Below are 16,316 nucleotides of genomic sequence, written 5' to 3'. Positions count from 1 at the left end.
ACTATAGATAGATATCATCATTGTAGAAGTTGATTTTAAACTTACCTGTGCATTTACAAGCCCCGGATATGTGTCCTTCCCATTGGTGTTTATAAGAAGTTTCACCTGTATTTTCAGGAATCTTGCGAAGTTGTGTGCGAAACAGCTCCGCTCGGGGTTCATCTCCGGTGGTCTCTCATCGCCTGTGAGGGACACCAAGTTCAGAATTTACCTGTCCTATGCAGGCATACCTGTCCTATGTGATTGAGATTTCGTCACAAACTCACTGCAAGGCACGTCATGATGACCTGTCCCCAAAACTCACCTTGCTGATTGATACTCCAGGTGGTTGTAGATTACAGCAGTCGAATAACAATGCCGAACACGAAGGAAAATTCAATTTAATGACGAGCAAATGTCAACAGGTACCCTTAGTGATTGAGAAACCTATGTAGGAGTTGTCATGAGAACAGCTGCACATGTCCTTGACACGGAATCCTAAACCGATTCCGTGCTGAGCTGTAGGATTTGTAGATTAAACCGGGAATTGCCTCAAATTTAATACCTGGGGTGAGAGACGGGTCACGTGTCCTAAGTAAGCCGAGCTAGGTATACAGTACATATGGAACCAGTCACCTGAATCTTGTATTACCTGTCTAATATCTGAATGATAAACGTCTTACATGACGAAACAAAATGGTTTCATATCAAAAAATATATAGATATATAATCAAAGGCTCAAAGCACTGGTTTGGACGGCTCATTACTCCCGCCAGGGAGTAATGTATTCGATCGTGTGTGTATTGAATGAATGAATTCAGTATCGTATTGAATGAATTTACTACTATAATTCAGCTTTTACTTGCGGCCGTAGAAGAATGACGACTATAATTCAGCTCAGCTTTAAATTGTGAAATGGGCCCAGCCCGGCCGAAGCGGCCTCGACTGGCCTCGCCATCTAGTCTATAACCTTCCCGGGGCCCGTCCCGACATTTTTTGTATTAGAGGTTTCCTCCTATCTTTCACCGTTCAGGAGATTAGCTTGCGCACACAAACAAACAAAAACTTTCTTTTATAATATAGAGAGAAGGGAAGAGAGAAGAGATAATGTAATACGAGTTTCCTTAAGAGGAATTTGGACGCAGGAGGACGCCATTAGGCCTATCAAAGCCTGCGCTAATATTGCCAACCTCTGGTTGTTTGTCAGTGCACTTCTCTTTTAAATGCTCAACATCAAGCAAGCAGCACAGATCAACCAAGGAACAAGCACGGAGGTCATTCTCTTGAAATTCTGACCTAGTTATTAGTTCCAGCTTGCACATTCATTCGCTTGAAATTCTGAACGAGTTGTTAGTTATCGCTTGCACGGTCATCCTCTTGAAATTCAGAACTAGTTATTAGTTAATGCTTGTACGGTCATTCTCTTGAAATTCTGAACTAGTTATTAGTTACAGCTTGCATGGTCTTTCTCTTGAAATTCTGGACTAGTTATTAGTAACAGCTTGCACGTTCATTCTCTCGAAATTCTGAACGAGTTGTTAGTTACAGCTTGCATGGTCATTCTCTTGAAATTCTGGACTAGTTATTAGTTACAGCTTGCACGTTCATTCTCTCGAAATTCTGAACGAGTTGTTAGTTACAGCTTGCATGGTCATTCTCTTGAAATTCTGGACTAGTTATTAGTTACAGCTTGCATGGTCATTCTCTTGAAATTCTGAACAAGATATTAGTTACAGCTTGCACGTGCATTCTCTTGAAATTCTGAACAAGATATTAGTTACAGCTTGCATGTTCATTCTCTTGAAATTCTGGACTAGTTATTAGTTGCAGCTTGCATGGTCATTCTCTTGAAATTCTGAACGAGTTGTTAGTTACAGCTTGCATGGTCATTCTCTTGAAATTCTGAACTAGTTATTAGTTACAGCTTGCATGCTCATTCTCTTGAAATTCTGGACTAGTTATTAGTTACAGCTTGCATGCTCATTCTCTTGAAATTCTGAACGAGTTGTTAGTTACAGCTTGCACACTCATTATCTTGAAATTCTGAACAAGATATTAGTTACAGCTTGCACGTTCATTCTCTCGAAATTCTGAACGAGTTGTTAGTTACAGCTTGCATGGTCATTCTCTTGAAATTCTGGACTAGTTATTAGTTACAGCTTGCATGGTCATTCTCTTGAAATTCTGAACAAGATATTAGTTACAGCTTGCACGTGCATTCTCTTGAAATTCTGAACAAGATATTAGTTACAGCTTGCACGTTCATTCTCTCGAAATTCTGAACGAGTTGTTAGTTACAGCTTGCATGGTCATTCTCTTGAAATTCTGGACTAGTTATTAGTTACAGCTTGCATGGTCATTCTCTTGAAATTCTGAACAAGATATTAGTTACAGCTTGCACGTGCATTCTCTTGAAATTCTGAACAAGATATTAGTTACAGCTTGCATGCTCATTCTCTTGAAATTCTGGACTAGTTATTAGTTGCAGCTTGCATGGTCATTCTCTTGAAATTCTGAACGAGTTGTTAGTTACAGCTTGCATGGTCATTCTCTTGAAATTCTGAACTAGTTATTAGTTACAGCTTGCATGCTCATTCTCTTGAAATTCTGGACTAGTTATTAGTTACAGCTTGCATGCTCATTCTCTTGAAATTCTGAACGAGTTGTTAGTTACAGCTTGCACACTCATTATCTTGAAATTCTGAACTAGCTAAATAGTTACAGCTTGCATGGTCATTCTCTTGAGAATTCTGGACTAGTTATTAGTTACAGCTTGCACGTTCATTCTCTTGAAATTCTGGACTAGTTATTAGTTACAGCTTGCATGGTATTGGTCATTCTCTTGAAATTCTGGACTAGTTATTAGTTACAGCTCGCATGGTCATTCTTTTGAAATTCTGGACGTTATTAGTTACAGCTTGCATGGTCATTCTCTGGAAATTCTGACCGTTATTAGTTACAGCTTGCACCGTCATCCTCTTGAAACGGTCACCCTCTTCTGTACGAGTTATTAGGTCATCATCTTCTGAACAACTTGCTAGTTTTAGTTGCAGCTTGCAGGCTGTAAGGCTTGCAGGCTGAGGACTTCCGCTTCCGGTCTTGCCGGCGAGGTTACGTTTTTTCGAAGCTGTCCACGCTATCGAAGTTAAGTAATTGTTCCCATTTGTATTTTCGTCAAAACTGTATTTATTTTATGGTGTGTGTACCTAAAGTGTGTCCCTTGGAAGATTCTCGGTGTTAATCTTTCATAACTGTATAAAATATCGTCGGTTAATTCGTGCCACGTATTTTGAGGCCTTGTTTTTCTCTCAGTGGTCCGTCGATTGTGCTCCAACTACTTTCGTTCTCTATTTTTCCCAGTCTTTTCACCCCATACTTCCTTGTTTAAAATCTCAACAAAAAAAACAAAAAAACATTTCCTTCTCTGTTCTTATTCGTTGTACTTATTTGTTTATTCGTTGTTCTTATTCGTTCGTTCGTTCTTTGACCACGTGTTTCACCCCCATTTACCCAGATAGTTTTCAATGTTAAACTTTAAAATGTTTAAACTTTCCCCTGAAGTACTGCATTCTGTCGTGTATTACAACACCTTTTTTTTCTTCTTCTTTAAAATGTTGCTTTCGACTTACTCACCAAATCTATTCATTCCAAAAAAAAAAAAAATCCCATCTCTTACAGTGCCTCTTTCATACATTCCCTAAACTCACCTGCACTCCACCCCCCCCCGCTCCCCCCCCTCCAGCGTCCTTAAACGTATTTTTAACTCGAAGGTCACAAGAACCTCATTTTGCAATAAATGTTCGTTTCCCATTAATCGTACACTTTCCAAAATCCAATTTCACCCCTCCCCTCCAAATCTTCCCCATCACCCCTCCCCTCCAAATCTTCCCCATCAAACCAACCCTCCAAATCTTCCCCATCACCCATCCCTTTCAAATCTTCCCCCTTGCCCCTCCCCTCCAAATCCTCCCCATCACTCATCCCTTTCAAATCTCCCCCCTTTCCCCTTCCCTCCTAAACTCCCCCCACACGCTTCCCCTCCTAGACTCCCCTTCGCCCCTCCCCTCCTAGACTCCCCCCTCCCCACCAAATCTCCCCCATCCCTTTCAAATCCCTCCCCTTGTCCCTTCCCTCCTAAACTCCCCCCTAACCCCTCCCCTCAAAAACTCCCCCCTCGCCCCTCCCCTTCAAATCTCCCCATCCTCATTTCTTCTCCATTTCCCCCCTCTAACCTCTCCTCCTCAAAGCATCCTCCCCGCTTCTTCCCCCTTCTAACTCTCACCTCCATCTCCCCCAACCTTCTGCCTCGCTCTTCCCCCTCCTCAAATAACACCTCACTGTGCCTCACCCAATCACCATCAAACCTTTTGTCCGCCCCATCCTTCCCTTTCTCCAAGCTATTCTGAAATCTCTGACACACCTTCAACAGCTCTCCCTACCTCCTCCTCTTCCACATCTTACCATACCCCTCCCCCCCCCCCCCCCCTGTTCTGTATCCGATGCTCCCCCTACCTCTTCATTAACGGTATGGACCTCAAACCTCCGGGGCCTTCGTTCAAACTTAACTGATCTCTCCATACAGGTTGCTTCTGACAAACTAGACGTGATCTGCTAAACAGAAACTTTCCTCCATGATGTCTCTAATTCCTTAGTATCTCTCCCGGGTTACTCCCTCCTCCGGTATGATAGACCTGGGCCTCGTACTGGAGGTGGGGTTGCCATCTTTATCAAAAACTCTCTTTCTCACTCGCCCTGCACTGCCCTCTCTCCACCTTACCCCCAGGAATACCTCTGGCTACGGCTTCCCCTTCGCTCCCACCTCTTGATCATATGTGTGTTGTACCGTCCACCAAACAGTGATGACCCCATCTACATCTCGCTGTCTGATAATATGGACCAACTTCTATCTACTCATCCAAACTCTCTCTTCCTCATATGTGGTGATTTCAATTGTCACCATGCCAGTTGGCTGGGTGTGGGTACCTCTCTCACCAGCCATGGCTCCTCAGCAAAGGACTTCTGCGACTCACTGGGACTGACACAATCTGTCAATTTCCCGACCCGGATCTCAGTCAACGGAGCATGTTCTCTTCTGGACTTGGTTATAACTAACTTCCCTGAAAATGTCTGCTGCTCTTCTGCTCCAATCAGCTCATCTGATCATGTGCTTGTTAAAGTGGACATCTCTCTGACCATTCTCAGTGAGCCACCTCAGCATCGACGAGTCTGGCATTTCACTCAGGCCAACTGGTACGGTCTTCAAGCAGCCATCAATCATCTGGACTGGTCTCCCATCTCTACCGCCTCTGACATCAACTCATCCTGAGAATTCTTCCAAAGTAAATTGCTCTCTCTAATGCACAGATTTATCCCATCTCGTCTTCAGTTGTCATATCCTTCTTCCCGTCCATGGTACACGGAATCTTGTGGTGAGGCTGTTGCCCAGAAACAACTTGCCTTCGTCTCCTGGAAAGCAAATCCTACGGAAGGAAATCTCATTTCCTTTCACAAAGCCCGAAACAAGTGTGTCTCCACCCTCAGGAAAGCCAGGAAACAATATCTCTCTGTTCTCAAGCCCGAACTCTCTTATCTGTCCCCCTCTTCCAAATCCTGGTGGCGTCTGGTCAAATCTGTTTCTTTCTGGTGTTTGTTCCCCCTCCACCCCCTCCTTTACCTCAAACGGCTACAAAGCTGACTCCGCACGTGAAAAATCTGAATTCCGCAACTCTGTGTTTGCCTCTAAATCTTGTGTCACAAACCCATCCCTCTCTGTAGCCACCGTACCGTCACACCCAACTGCTCCTGGACTCTGTGTCCTTTCCTCCTGACAAGGTGGAAAAGTTTCTGTCAACCCTCGACTCTGATTCTGCAACTGGACCTGACGGTATCAGCCCACGGGTCCTAAAATCCTGTTCTTCCACTCTTTAATTCCCTCTCTCTGTTCTCTTCACCCTCTCTTTTGCTCAAGATAATCTGCCATCTGCTTGGAAATCAGCCAATATCACCGCTTTACACAAAAAATGTGCAAAAACAGATCCTAGCAACGACAGACCAATCAGCCTTCTCCCAATTATCAGCAAAGTCATGGAATCCATCATTGCTTCGGATATGAAACCTTTCCTCTTTTCCAATGGCTTGATCTCTGATCATCAATTTGGTTTCAGACCAGGTCACTCTACTCTGGACATGCTGCTTCTGCTGTCTCAACAATGGATGGAGGTCCTCAATGCCAAAGAGGAAGTTGGAGCTGTCTCCCTTGACATATCACAAGCCTTCGATACGGTCTGGCACCCCGCTCTGCTCACCAAACTCTCCTCCTTTGGTATCCATGGAAATCTCCACGCATGGCTGGCGGACGTCCTCTCTAGTCGCAGTCAACGTGTGGCCCTGAATGTGTTTCTCTCATGTCCTCGTCCTGTTCAGGCTGGAGTTCCCCAAGGCAGTGTTCTGGGCCCTGTGCTTTTTCTGGTCTTCATCAATGATCTCTCTGACTCTCTTGAAAATCCTCTCAATCTCTTTGCTGATGACTCCACTCTCTGCCGCTCCATTCCTCATCCCTTAGATTGGCAGTCTGCAGCCTCCTCACTCTCTGCAGATCTGGACAAAATCACAGACTGGGCAAACAAGTGGAACATGTCTTTCAATCCTGACAAATCTCACACTCTTACGATGTCTCTCCGAAAAGACCGACTGGACAACCCTCCCATCCACTTTCTGAATAACCCTCTCCAAGAAGTTCTGTCACTCAAGCTTTTGGGTCTCACTATCTGCCATGATCTTTCCTGGGAAAACCACATTTCAAATCTGGCCTCCAAAGCCAGTCGCCGACTGGGCATCCTCCGTCCTTCCTTGGCACACCTGAGCTCCTCACCACATATATGGCTTTCATCCGCAGCTCAATGGAATACTGTTCCCCCCTCTGGGCTGGTGCTCCTGCCTCACACCTAGGTCGTCTTCACGCTATTGAAACCAAAGCGTTCAGAATCATTGGAATTTCCCACGTTGAAGCTACCTCCGAGGGCCTTTCACTTACTAACCGCAGGCAGGTTGGTGGTCTTTCTGTCTTTTACCGACATTCTCTCTGGCCTTGCTCCCCCAGCTCTCTCTGGGCTCTGCCCCCCAAATATTCCTACAAGTCGCACAAGATCTGCCTGCAACCCTCATGATTAAACTGCCAAAATCAAGACTCTCTGTTCACCTTCAGTCTTTCATTCCCCCTTTCTCCCGCCTCTGGAACAAACTCCCTCACTCCCTTCAATCCCATTCCTCCCTCCAGGTCTTTAAAACAGCTGTTCACCACCATCTCTTATCTTCCCCCATCCAAAACCTTGATCTTTTCTACCCCCGCTAATTCACCCCAGATACACTTTTTTGAAATTCCAACTTCTTTCCTGGAAGTCCTGGCAGTGTGCATATGTTTTATACCTTTCCCACCCCTACCCTTCCCATGCCTCCCCCGCAAAGCCCTCTCCCTCCCACAGTTCTCTCGATGTCTCCATGTCTCTCGGTCCCTGTTCTCAAATGTTGTGTTTATGTGCTTCCCCTTCTCCCCTCATCTTGTCTACCGCTCCCCTTTTTATATACTTTGTTTGTCTGTTTGATTTGTTTGTGTGATGCATGTTCGCTCTTTCACGAGCCTTGATTCTGTATACAAAAAAAGAAGAAAAAAAGGAGGAAAAAAAAGGTAATCGTCTATTGCTCAAAATAGTAGTGCTCTCCCCGACGAGCTGATACCCTGGCATCATGTCTGTCTTTCGTGCATTCTTTGTAATCTAAAGCTGCAACATTACTGGTTTTCCATGATGAGGCAGAAGCACAAATGCTGGTGCTGGTGTGGTGCTGGTGCTGGTGCTCTCAGAACAGACAGGTCAGTCATCTCTCCATCTTCACCAGCTGCTCTGCTCAGTGCTCGGAGACCTCTGACCCTCCCCAGGATGCAGGCATTCTTCCAATCACCTCCTCCTGCTTCTACTTCCATCCCCTACTCATATCTGCACGCTCTTCAAACCCCTATCAACCTCACCTGACCCAAAACTCTTAATCTGTGGTCAACAATTGCAGACTTAACATTTAACACCTGAGTTCTGGCTGCAGCTGCCATCACGGACAATGAATTTATCAGTTTTGAGCAACTCAATGCAAACCCTTGTCGGCTCCATACATACATCGGCTATTGCAGCACAATAATCATGATTCCATGAACACATGTTCATGCATTGCACTCTTTATTACAAAGGCAATAAGATTGTTTCAACAGGAATCATGGCCGTCACATCTCAACGATTCCGTATTTATGAACATTTTATATGAAATGCATTTTGGTTAAAATGCACTTTGCGTAATTTGTTGAAGATCATCCTGGGAACATCAACTGTGCAAATCAGCACATCAAGGCATCAATAACGGTTTGCTTTACCACCAGAGGAAAAACAAGAAGTTTCATGCGAATACCATTTTGTTGGCAACTTGTTTGATGCAGATCGTTGATCGTTGTGCGAGCGGTAGGCAAGAAGAAGAAGGGAAAAAGGAGGAACAGCTTCCACAAACCGATGCTTGCATTTCTGGTAGTTCAGCGTCGATACATCTTGTAAAGCAGCAAACGATCCGGTTTTCAGATTGAAGTCGTGCGGAAGCACAAATTAAAGAAAACTTTTTTATGAGATGATACAAAGCAAAGATGGAAAACAAACCCGGGAAACTTTACCTTAAGTGGCTCAGTAAACACAACTACTCGAACCGACAACCTCGTCTGTCCTCGTGCGGGTTTGTGCCTTTTTAGTGTTTACAAATACGTCTCGTCGTGGCGTCACGTTGCGGGGAAAAGGGTTTTCATATTTATATGGTGGAAATTCACGTTGGGGGGAAAATCATTGCGACCAAAGTTCATCGGAAACATTTGCGGTGAAGCATCAAAATATCGTGAAAAGGACGAGTTTGGAGCGACGTGAATACAGAGGGCAAAGGTTGTTTTTGTTGTTGTCGTTTGTTCCCGATGGGTGAACAAAAACATTCGTAATGAAACCGAAATATACAATTGCATTTTCAAATAAATATTTTGTTGCAGTTTTGGACGTTCGGATCCATCGATATAGCAAGTATGAACAAACACTTCCCCATCCCTGTTTCTCTCTCTCTCTCTCTCTCTCACATTCCTTCCCCTTGCCATCCTTTTCTTTTATTCTATATCCCTCCATCCTCTTTTGCATGTATAAAGATGTACAAAGCCCTTCAAAGGTTCAATGAATCAAACTTCGGCATGAATAATTTAAATCAGTGGCATTAACCAATCGGAAAAGGCACAATAATTTCTCGAGTTTCAACAAGAATCAACACCGAGATCAACAAGAACTTTCAAGCCGATTCATAAACATCCTTTGATAAATGGACAAAAGTATTTATGTATTTTTGCATTCTATTGTAGAACTAAAAAAAAAAACAACCTCAGGAGCACAAGAGCTCAGAAAATGGAGGAGGGAGGGTGGAGGTGGGGTGAGGGAGGTGGGTAGAGAGGTGGGCAGAGGGAGGTGGGGAGAGGGAGGTGGGCAGAGGGAGGTGGGGAGAGGGAGGTGGGCAGAGGGAGGTGGGCAGAGAGAGGTGGGCAGAGAGAGGTGGGCAGAGAGAGGTGGGCAGAGGGAGGTGGGGGGAGGGAGGTGGTCGGAGGGAGGTGGTCAGAGGAAGGTGGGGAGAGGGAGGTGGGCAGAGGGAGGTGGGGAGATGGAGGTGGGGAGAGTGAGGTGGGCAGAGGGAGGTGGGGAAAGGGAGGTGGTCGGAGGGAGGTGGGGAGAGGGAGGTGGGGAGAGGGAGGTGGGGAGAGGGAGGTGGGGAGAGGGAGGTGGTCAGAGGGAGGTAGGGGGAGGGAGGTGGGAAAGGGAGGTGGTCGGACGGAGGTGGGGAGAGGGACGTGGGGATGTTCAAAGAACAAATCATTCTTCAATGGATTTGACGAAGTTTTCATACGCTTGCTCGTCCATAAGAGAGTCCAGCTCTGAAAGATTATCCACAGTCATACGAATAAGCCAGCCTGTAAATAAATAAATAAACAAATTAATAATTATAATCATCATCACAGAAGTTGAAAACACTTGGCAATGGCACTGCGGAGCGAAGAGCGAAGAGAGCTTCAGTTTAACAAGACAAGATGTAATTGTGCAAAGTTCATATCAAAATTGAAATACGATTCTTAACATTCATGTTACCGCTTTACACAAAAAAGGTGCAAAAACAGATCCTAGCAACTACAGACCAATCAGCCTGCTCCCAATTATCAGCAAAGTCATGGAATCCATCATTGCTTCGTATATCAAATCCTTCCTCTTCTCCAATGGCTTGATCTCTGATCATCAATTTGGTTTCAGACCAGGTCACTCTACTCTGGACATGCTGCTTCTGCTGTCTCAACAATGGATGGAGGTCCTCAATGCCAAACAGGAAATCAGAGCTGTCTCCCTTGACATATCACGTGCCTTCGATACGGTCTGGCACCCAGCTCTGCTCACCAAACTCTCCTCCTATGGTATCCATGGAAATCTCCATGCATGGCTTGCGGACTTCCTCTCTGGTCGTAGTCAACGTGTGGCCCTGAATGGGTTTCTCTCATCTCCTCTTCCTGTTCAGGCTGGAGTTCCCCAAGGCAGTGTTCTGGGCCCTGTGCTTTTTCTGATCTTCATCAATGGTCTCTCCGACTCTCTGGAAAATCCTCTCTATCTCTTTGCTGATGACTCCACTCTCTGCCACTCCATTCCTCATCCCTCAGATCGGCAGTGTGCAGCCTCCTCACTCTCTGCAGACCTGGACAAAATCACAGACTGGTCAATCAAGTGGAACATGTCTTTCAATCCTGACAAATCTCACACTCTTACTATGTCTCTCCGAAAAGATCGACTGGACAACCCTCCCATCTACTTTCTCAACAATCCTCTCCAAGAAGTTCTGTCGCTCAAGCTTTTGGGTCTCACCATCTGCCATGATCTTTCTTGGGAAAACCACATTTCCAAGCTGGCCTCCAAAGCCAGTCGCCGACTGGGCATCCTCCGTCGTGCGAAGTCCTTCCTAGGCACACCTGAGCTCCTCACCACATACAAGGCTTTCATCCGCAGCTCAATGGAATACTGTTCTCCCCTATGGGCTGGTGCTCCTGCCTCACACCTGGCTTGGCTTCACGCTGTTGAATCCAAAGCTTTCAGAATCATTGGAATCTCCCGCGATGAAGCTATCTCTGAGGGCCTTTCACTCACTCACCGCAGGCAGGTAGGTGGTCTTTCTGTCTTCTACGACTCCTCTCCGGCCTTGCTCCCCCAGCTCTCTCTGTGCTCTGTCCCCCAAATATTCCGACAGGTCGCACAAGATCTGCCAGCCACCCTCTGATGGTTAAACTGCCGAAATCTCGGCTCTCTGCTCACCTTCACTCTTTCATTCCTCTTTTCTCCCGCCTCTGGAACAAACTCCCACACTCACTTCAATCACACTCCTCCCTCCAGGTCTTCAAAACAGCTGTTCACCACCAACTCTTATCTTCCCCCATCCAAAACCTTGATCTTTTCTACCCCCACTAATTCACCCCAGATCCACCTTGTTTGAAATTCCAACTTCTTTCCTGGAAGTCTTGGCAGTGTCCATATGTTTTATACCTCTCCCACACCCCCCCTCCCCTTCCCATGCCTCCCCCCCCAAAGCCCTCTCCCTCCCACAGTTCTCTCGATGTCTCCATGTCTCTCGGTCCCTGCTCTCAAATGTTGTGTTTGTGTCCTTCCCCCTCTCTCCCCATCTTGTCTACCGCTCCCGATGATATTTGTTTTGTGTGTCTGTTTGTCTTTCTGTGTGATTAATGTTCGCTCTTTCACGAGCCTCGATCTTGTATACAAAAAAAAAAAAAAAAAAAAAAAAAAATGTTGCTCGAGTTACGTGAAAAGTTATTCTCCACTCATGTCATAAAACTATAGGAACAAATAATAATCAACTAGATGAGGAAATGATAAGCTATAGGAACAAATAATAATCAACTAGATGAGGAAATGATAAGCTATAGGAACAAATAATAATCAACTAGATGAGGAAATGATAAGCTGTAGGAATAAATAATAATCAACTAGATGAGGAAATGATAAGCTATTGGAACAAATAATAATCAACTAGATGAGGAAATGATAAGCTGTAGGAATAAATAATAATCAACTAGATGAGGAAATGATAAGCTATAGGAACAAATAATAATCAACTAGATGAGGAAATGATAAGCTATAGGAACAAATAATAATCAACTAGATGAGGAAATGATAAGCTATAGGAACAAATAATAATCAACTAGATGAGGAAATGATAAGCTATTGGAACAAATAATAATCAACTAGATGAGGAAATGATAAGCTGTAGGAATAAATAATAATCAACTAGATGAGGAAATGATAAGCTATAGGAACAAATAATAATCAACTAGATGAGGAAATGATAAGCTATTGGAACAAATAATAATCAACTAGATGAGGAAATGATAAGCTGTAGGAATAAATAATAATCAACTAGATGAGGAAATAATAAGCTATTGGAACAAATAATAATCAACGAGATGAGGAAATGATAAGCTGTAGGAATAAATAATAATCAACTAGATGAGGAAATGATAAGCTATAGGAACAAATAATAATCAACTAGATGAGGAAATGATAAGCTATAGGAACAAATAATAATCAACGAGATGAGGAAATGATAAGCTATAGGAACAAATAATAATCAACTAGATGAGGAAATGATAAGCTATAGGAATAAATAATAATCAACGAGATGAGGAAATGATAAGCTATAGGAACAAATAATAATAAACGAGATGAGGAAATGATAAGCTATAGGAACAAATAATAATCAACTAGATGAGGAAATGATAAGCTATAGGAATAAATAATAATCAACTAGATGAGGAAATGATAAGCTACAGGAATAAATAATAATCAACTAGATGAGGAAATGATAAGCTATAGGAACAAATAATAATAAACGAGATGAGAAAATGATAAGCTACAGGAATAAATAATAATCAACTAGATGAGGAAATGATAAGCTACAGGAATAAATAATAATCAACTAGATGAGGAAATGATAAGCTACAGGAATAAATAATAATCAACTAGATGAGGAAATGATAAGCTACAGGAATAAATAATAATCAACTAGATGAGGAAATGATAAGCTACAGGAATAAATAATAATCAACTAGATGAGGAAATGATAAGCTACAGGAATAAATAATAATCAACTAGATGAGGAAATGATAAGCTACAGGAATAAATAATAATCAACTAGATGAGGAAATGATAAGCTACAGGAATAAATAATAATCAACTAGATGAGGAAATGATAAGCTACAGGAATAAATAATAATCAACTAGATGAGGAAATGATAAGCTATAGGAATAAATAATAATCAACTAGATGAGGAAATGATAAGCTATAGGAATAAATAATAATCAACTAGATGAGGAAATGATAAGCTACAGGAATAAATAATAATCAACTAGATGAGGAAATGATAAGCTATAGGAATAAATAATAATCAACTAGATGAGGAAATGATAAGCTACAGGAACAAATAATAATCAACTAGATGAGGAAATGATAAGCTATAGGAATAAATAATAATCAACTAGATGAGGAAATGATAAGCTATAGGAATAAATAATAATCAACTAGATGAGGAAATGATAAGCTATAGGAATAAATAATAATCAACTAGATGAGGAAATGATAAGCTATAGGAATAAATAATAATCAACTAGATGAGGAAATGATAAGCTATAGGAATAAATAATAATCAACTAGATGAGGAAATGATAAGCTATAGGAATAAATAATAATCAACTAGATGAGGAAATGATAAGCTATAGGAATAAATAATAATCAACTAGATGAGGAAATGATAAGCTATAGGAATAAATAATAATCAACTAGATGAGGAAATGATAAGCTACAGGAATAAATAATAATCAACTAGATGAGGAAATGATAAGCTATAGGAATAAATAATAATCAACTAGATGAGGAAATGATAAGCTATAGGAATAAATAATAATCAACTAGATGAGGAAATGATAAGCTATAGGAACAAATAATAATCAACTAGATGAGGAAATGATAAGCTACAGGAATAAATAATAATCAACTAGATGAGGAAATGATAAGCTATAGGAATAAATAATAATCAACTAGATGAGGAAATGATAAGCTACAGGAATAAATAATAATCAACTAGATGAGGAAATGATAAGCTATAGGAATAAATAATAATCAACTAGATGAGGAAATGATAAGCTATAGGAATAAATAATAATCAACTAGATGAGGAAATGATAAGCTATAGGAATAAATAATAATCAACTAGATGAGGAAATGATAAGCTACAGGAATAAATAATAATCAACTAGATGAGGAAATGATAAGCTATAGGAATAAATAATAATCAACTAGATGAGGAAATGATAAGCTATAGGAACAAATAATAATCAACTAGATGAGGAAATGATAAGCTACAGGAATAAATAATAATCAACTAGATGAGGAAATGATAAGCTACAGGAACAAATAATAATCAACTAGATGAGGAAATGATAAGCTATAGGAATAAATAATAATCAACTAGATGAGGAAATGATAAGCTATAGGAATAAATAATAATCAACTAGATGAGGAAATGATAAGCTATAGGAATAAATAATAATCAACTAGATGAGGAAATGATAAGCTACAGGAATAAATAATAATCAACTAGATGAGGAAATGATAAGCTACAGGAATAAATAATAATCAACTAGATGAGGAAATGATAAGCTATAGGAATAAATAATAATCAACTAGATGAGGAAATGATAAGCTATAGGAATAAATAATAATCAACTAGATGAGGAAATGATAAGCTACAGGAATAAATGATAATCAACTAGATGAGGAAATGATAAGCTACAGGAATAAATAATAATCAACTAGATGAGGAAATGATAAGCTATAGGAATAAATAATAATCAACTAGATGAGGAAATGATAAGCTACAGGAATAAATGATAATCAACTAGATGAGGAAATGATAAGCTACAGGAATAAATAATAATCAACTAGATGAGGAAATGATAAGCTACAGGAATAAATGATAATCAACTAGATGAGGAAATGATAAGCTATAGGAATAAATAATAATCAACTAGATGAGGAAATGATAAGCTATAGGAACAAATAATAATCAACTAGATGAGGAAATGATAAGCTATTGGAACAAATAATAATCAACTAGATGAGGAAATGATAAGCTGTAGGAATAAATAATAATCAACTAGATGAGGAAATGATAAGCTATAGGAACAAATAATAATCAACTAGATGAGGAAATGATAAGCTATTGGAACAAATAATAATCAACTAGATGAGGAAATGATAAGCTGTAGGAATAAATAATAATCAACTAGATGAGGAAATGATAAGCTATAGGAACAAATAATAATCAACTAGATGAGGAAATGATAAGCTACAGGAATAAATAATAATCAACTAGATGAGGAAATGATAAGCTATAGGAATAAATAATAATCAACTAGATGAGGAAATGATAAGCTACAGGAACAAATAATAATCAACTGGATGAGGAAATGATAAGCTACAGGAACAAATAATAATCAACTAGATGAGGAAATGATAAGCTATAGGAACAAATAATAATCAACTAGATGAGGAAATGATAAGCTATTGGAACAAATAATAATCAACTAGATGAGGAAATGATAAGCTGTAGGAATAAATAATAATCAACTAGATGAGGAAATAATAAGCTATTGGAACAAATAATAATCAACGAGATGAGGAAATGATAAGCTGTAGGAATAAATAATAATCAACTAGATGAGGAAATGATAAGCTATAGGAACAAATAATAATCAACTAGATGAGGAAATGATAAGCTATAGGAACAAATAATAATCAACGAGATGAGGAAATGATAAGCTATAGGAACAAATAATAATCAACTAGATGAGGAAATGATAAGCTATAGGAATAAATAATAATCAACGAGATGAGGAAATGATAAGCTATAGGAATAAATAATAATCAACTAGATGAGGAAATGATAAGCTACAGGAATAAATAATAATCAACTAGATGAGGAAATGATAAGCTATAGGAACAAATAATAATAAACGAGATGAGAAAATGATAAGCTACAGGAATAAATAATAATCAACTAGATGAGGAAATGATAAGCTACAGGAATAAATAATAATCAACTAGATGAGGAAATGATAAGCTATAGGAATAAATAATAATCAACTAGATGAGGAAATGATAAGCTATAGGAATAAATAATA

General features: G+C 40.6%; 1 protein-coding gene across 1 annotated transcript in view; it reads right to left on the bottom strand.

Annotated features, from left to right (window-relative positions):
* Positions 1–8,187: 8,187 nt before the first annotated feature.
* The window catches only part of GCSH (glycine cleavage system protein H), an 84,214-nt gene continuing 76,085 nt past the window's right edge, over positions 8,188–16,316 (bottom strand). Inside the window, exon 5 of the mRNA XM_068119073.2 lies at positions 8,188–10,000. Coding sequence (XP_067975174.1) covers positions 9,903–10,000 — 98 coding nt within the window. The 3' untranslated portion in view covers positions 8,188–9,902. The remainder of the gene's footprint in view (positions 10,001–16,316) is intronic.

This window comes from Myxine glutinosa, chromosome 6 (assembly GCF_964187855.1).
Source record: "Myxine glutinosa chromosome 6, kmMyxGlut1.1, whole genome shotgun sequence".
Lineage (NCBI taxonomy): Eukaryota > Metazoa > Chordata > Myxini > Myxiniformes > Myxinidae > Myxine > Myxine glutinosa.
The sequence above is the reverse complement of the archived record's forward strand: the minus strand, read 5'-3'. Positions and strand labels throughout refer to the sequence as shown.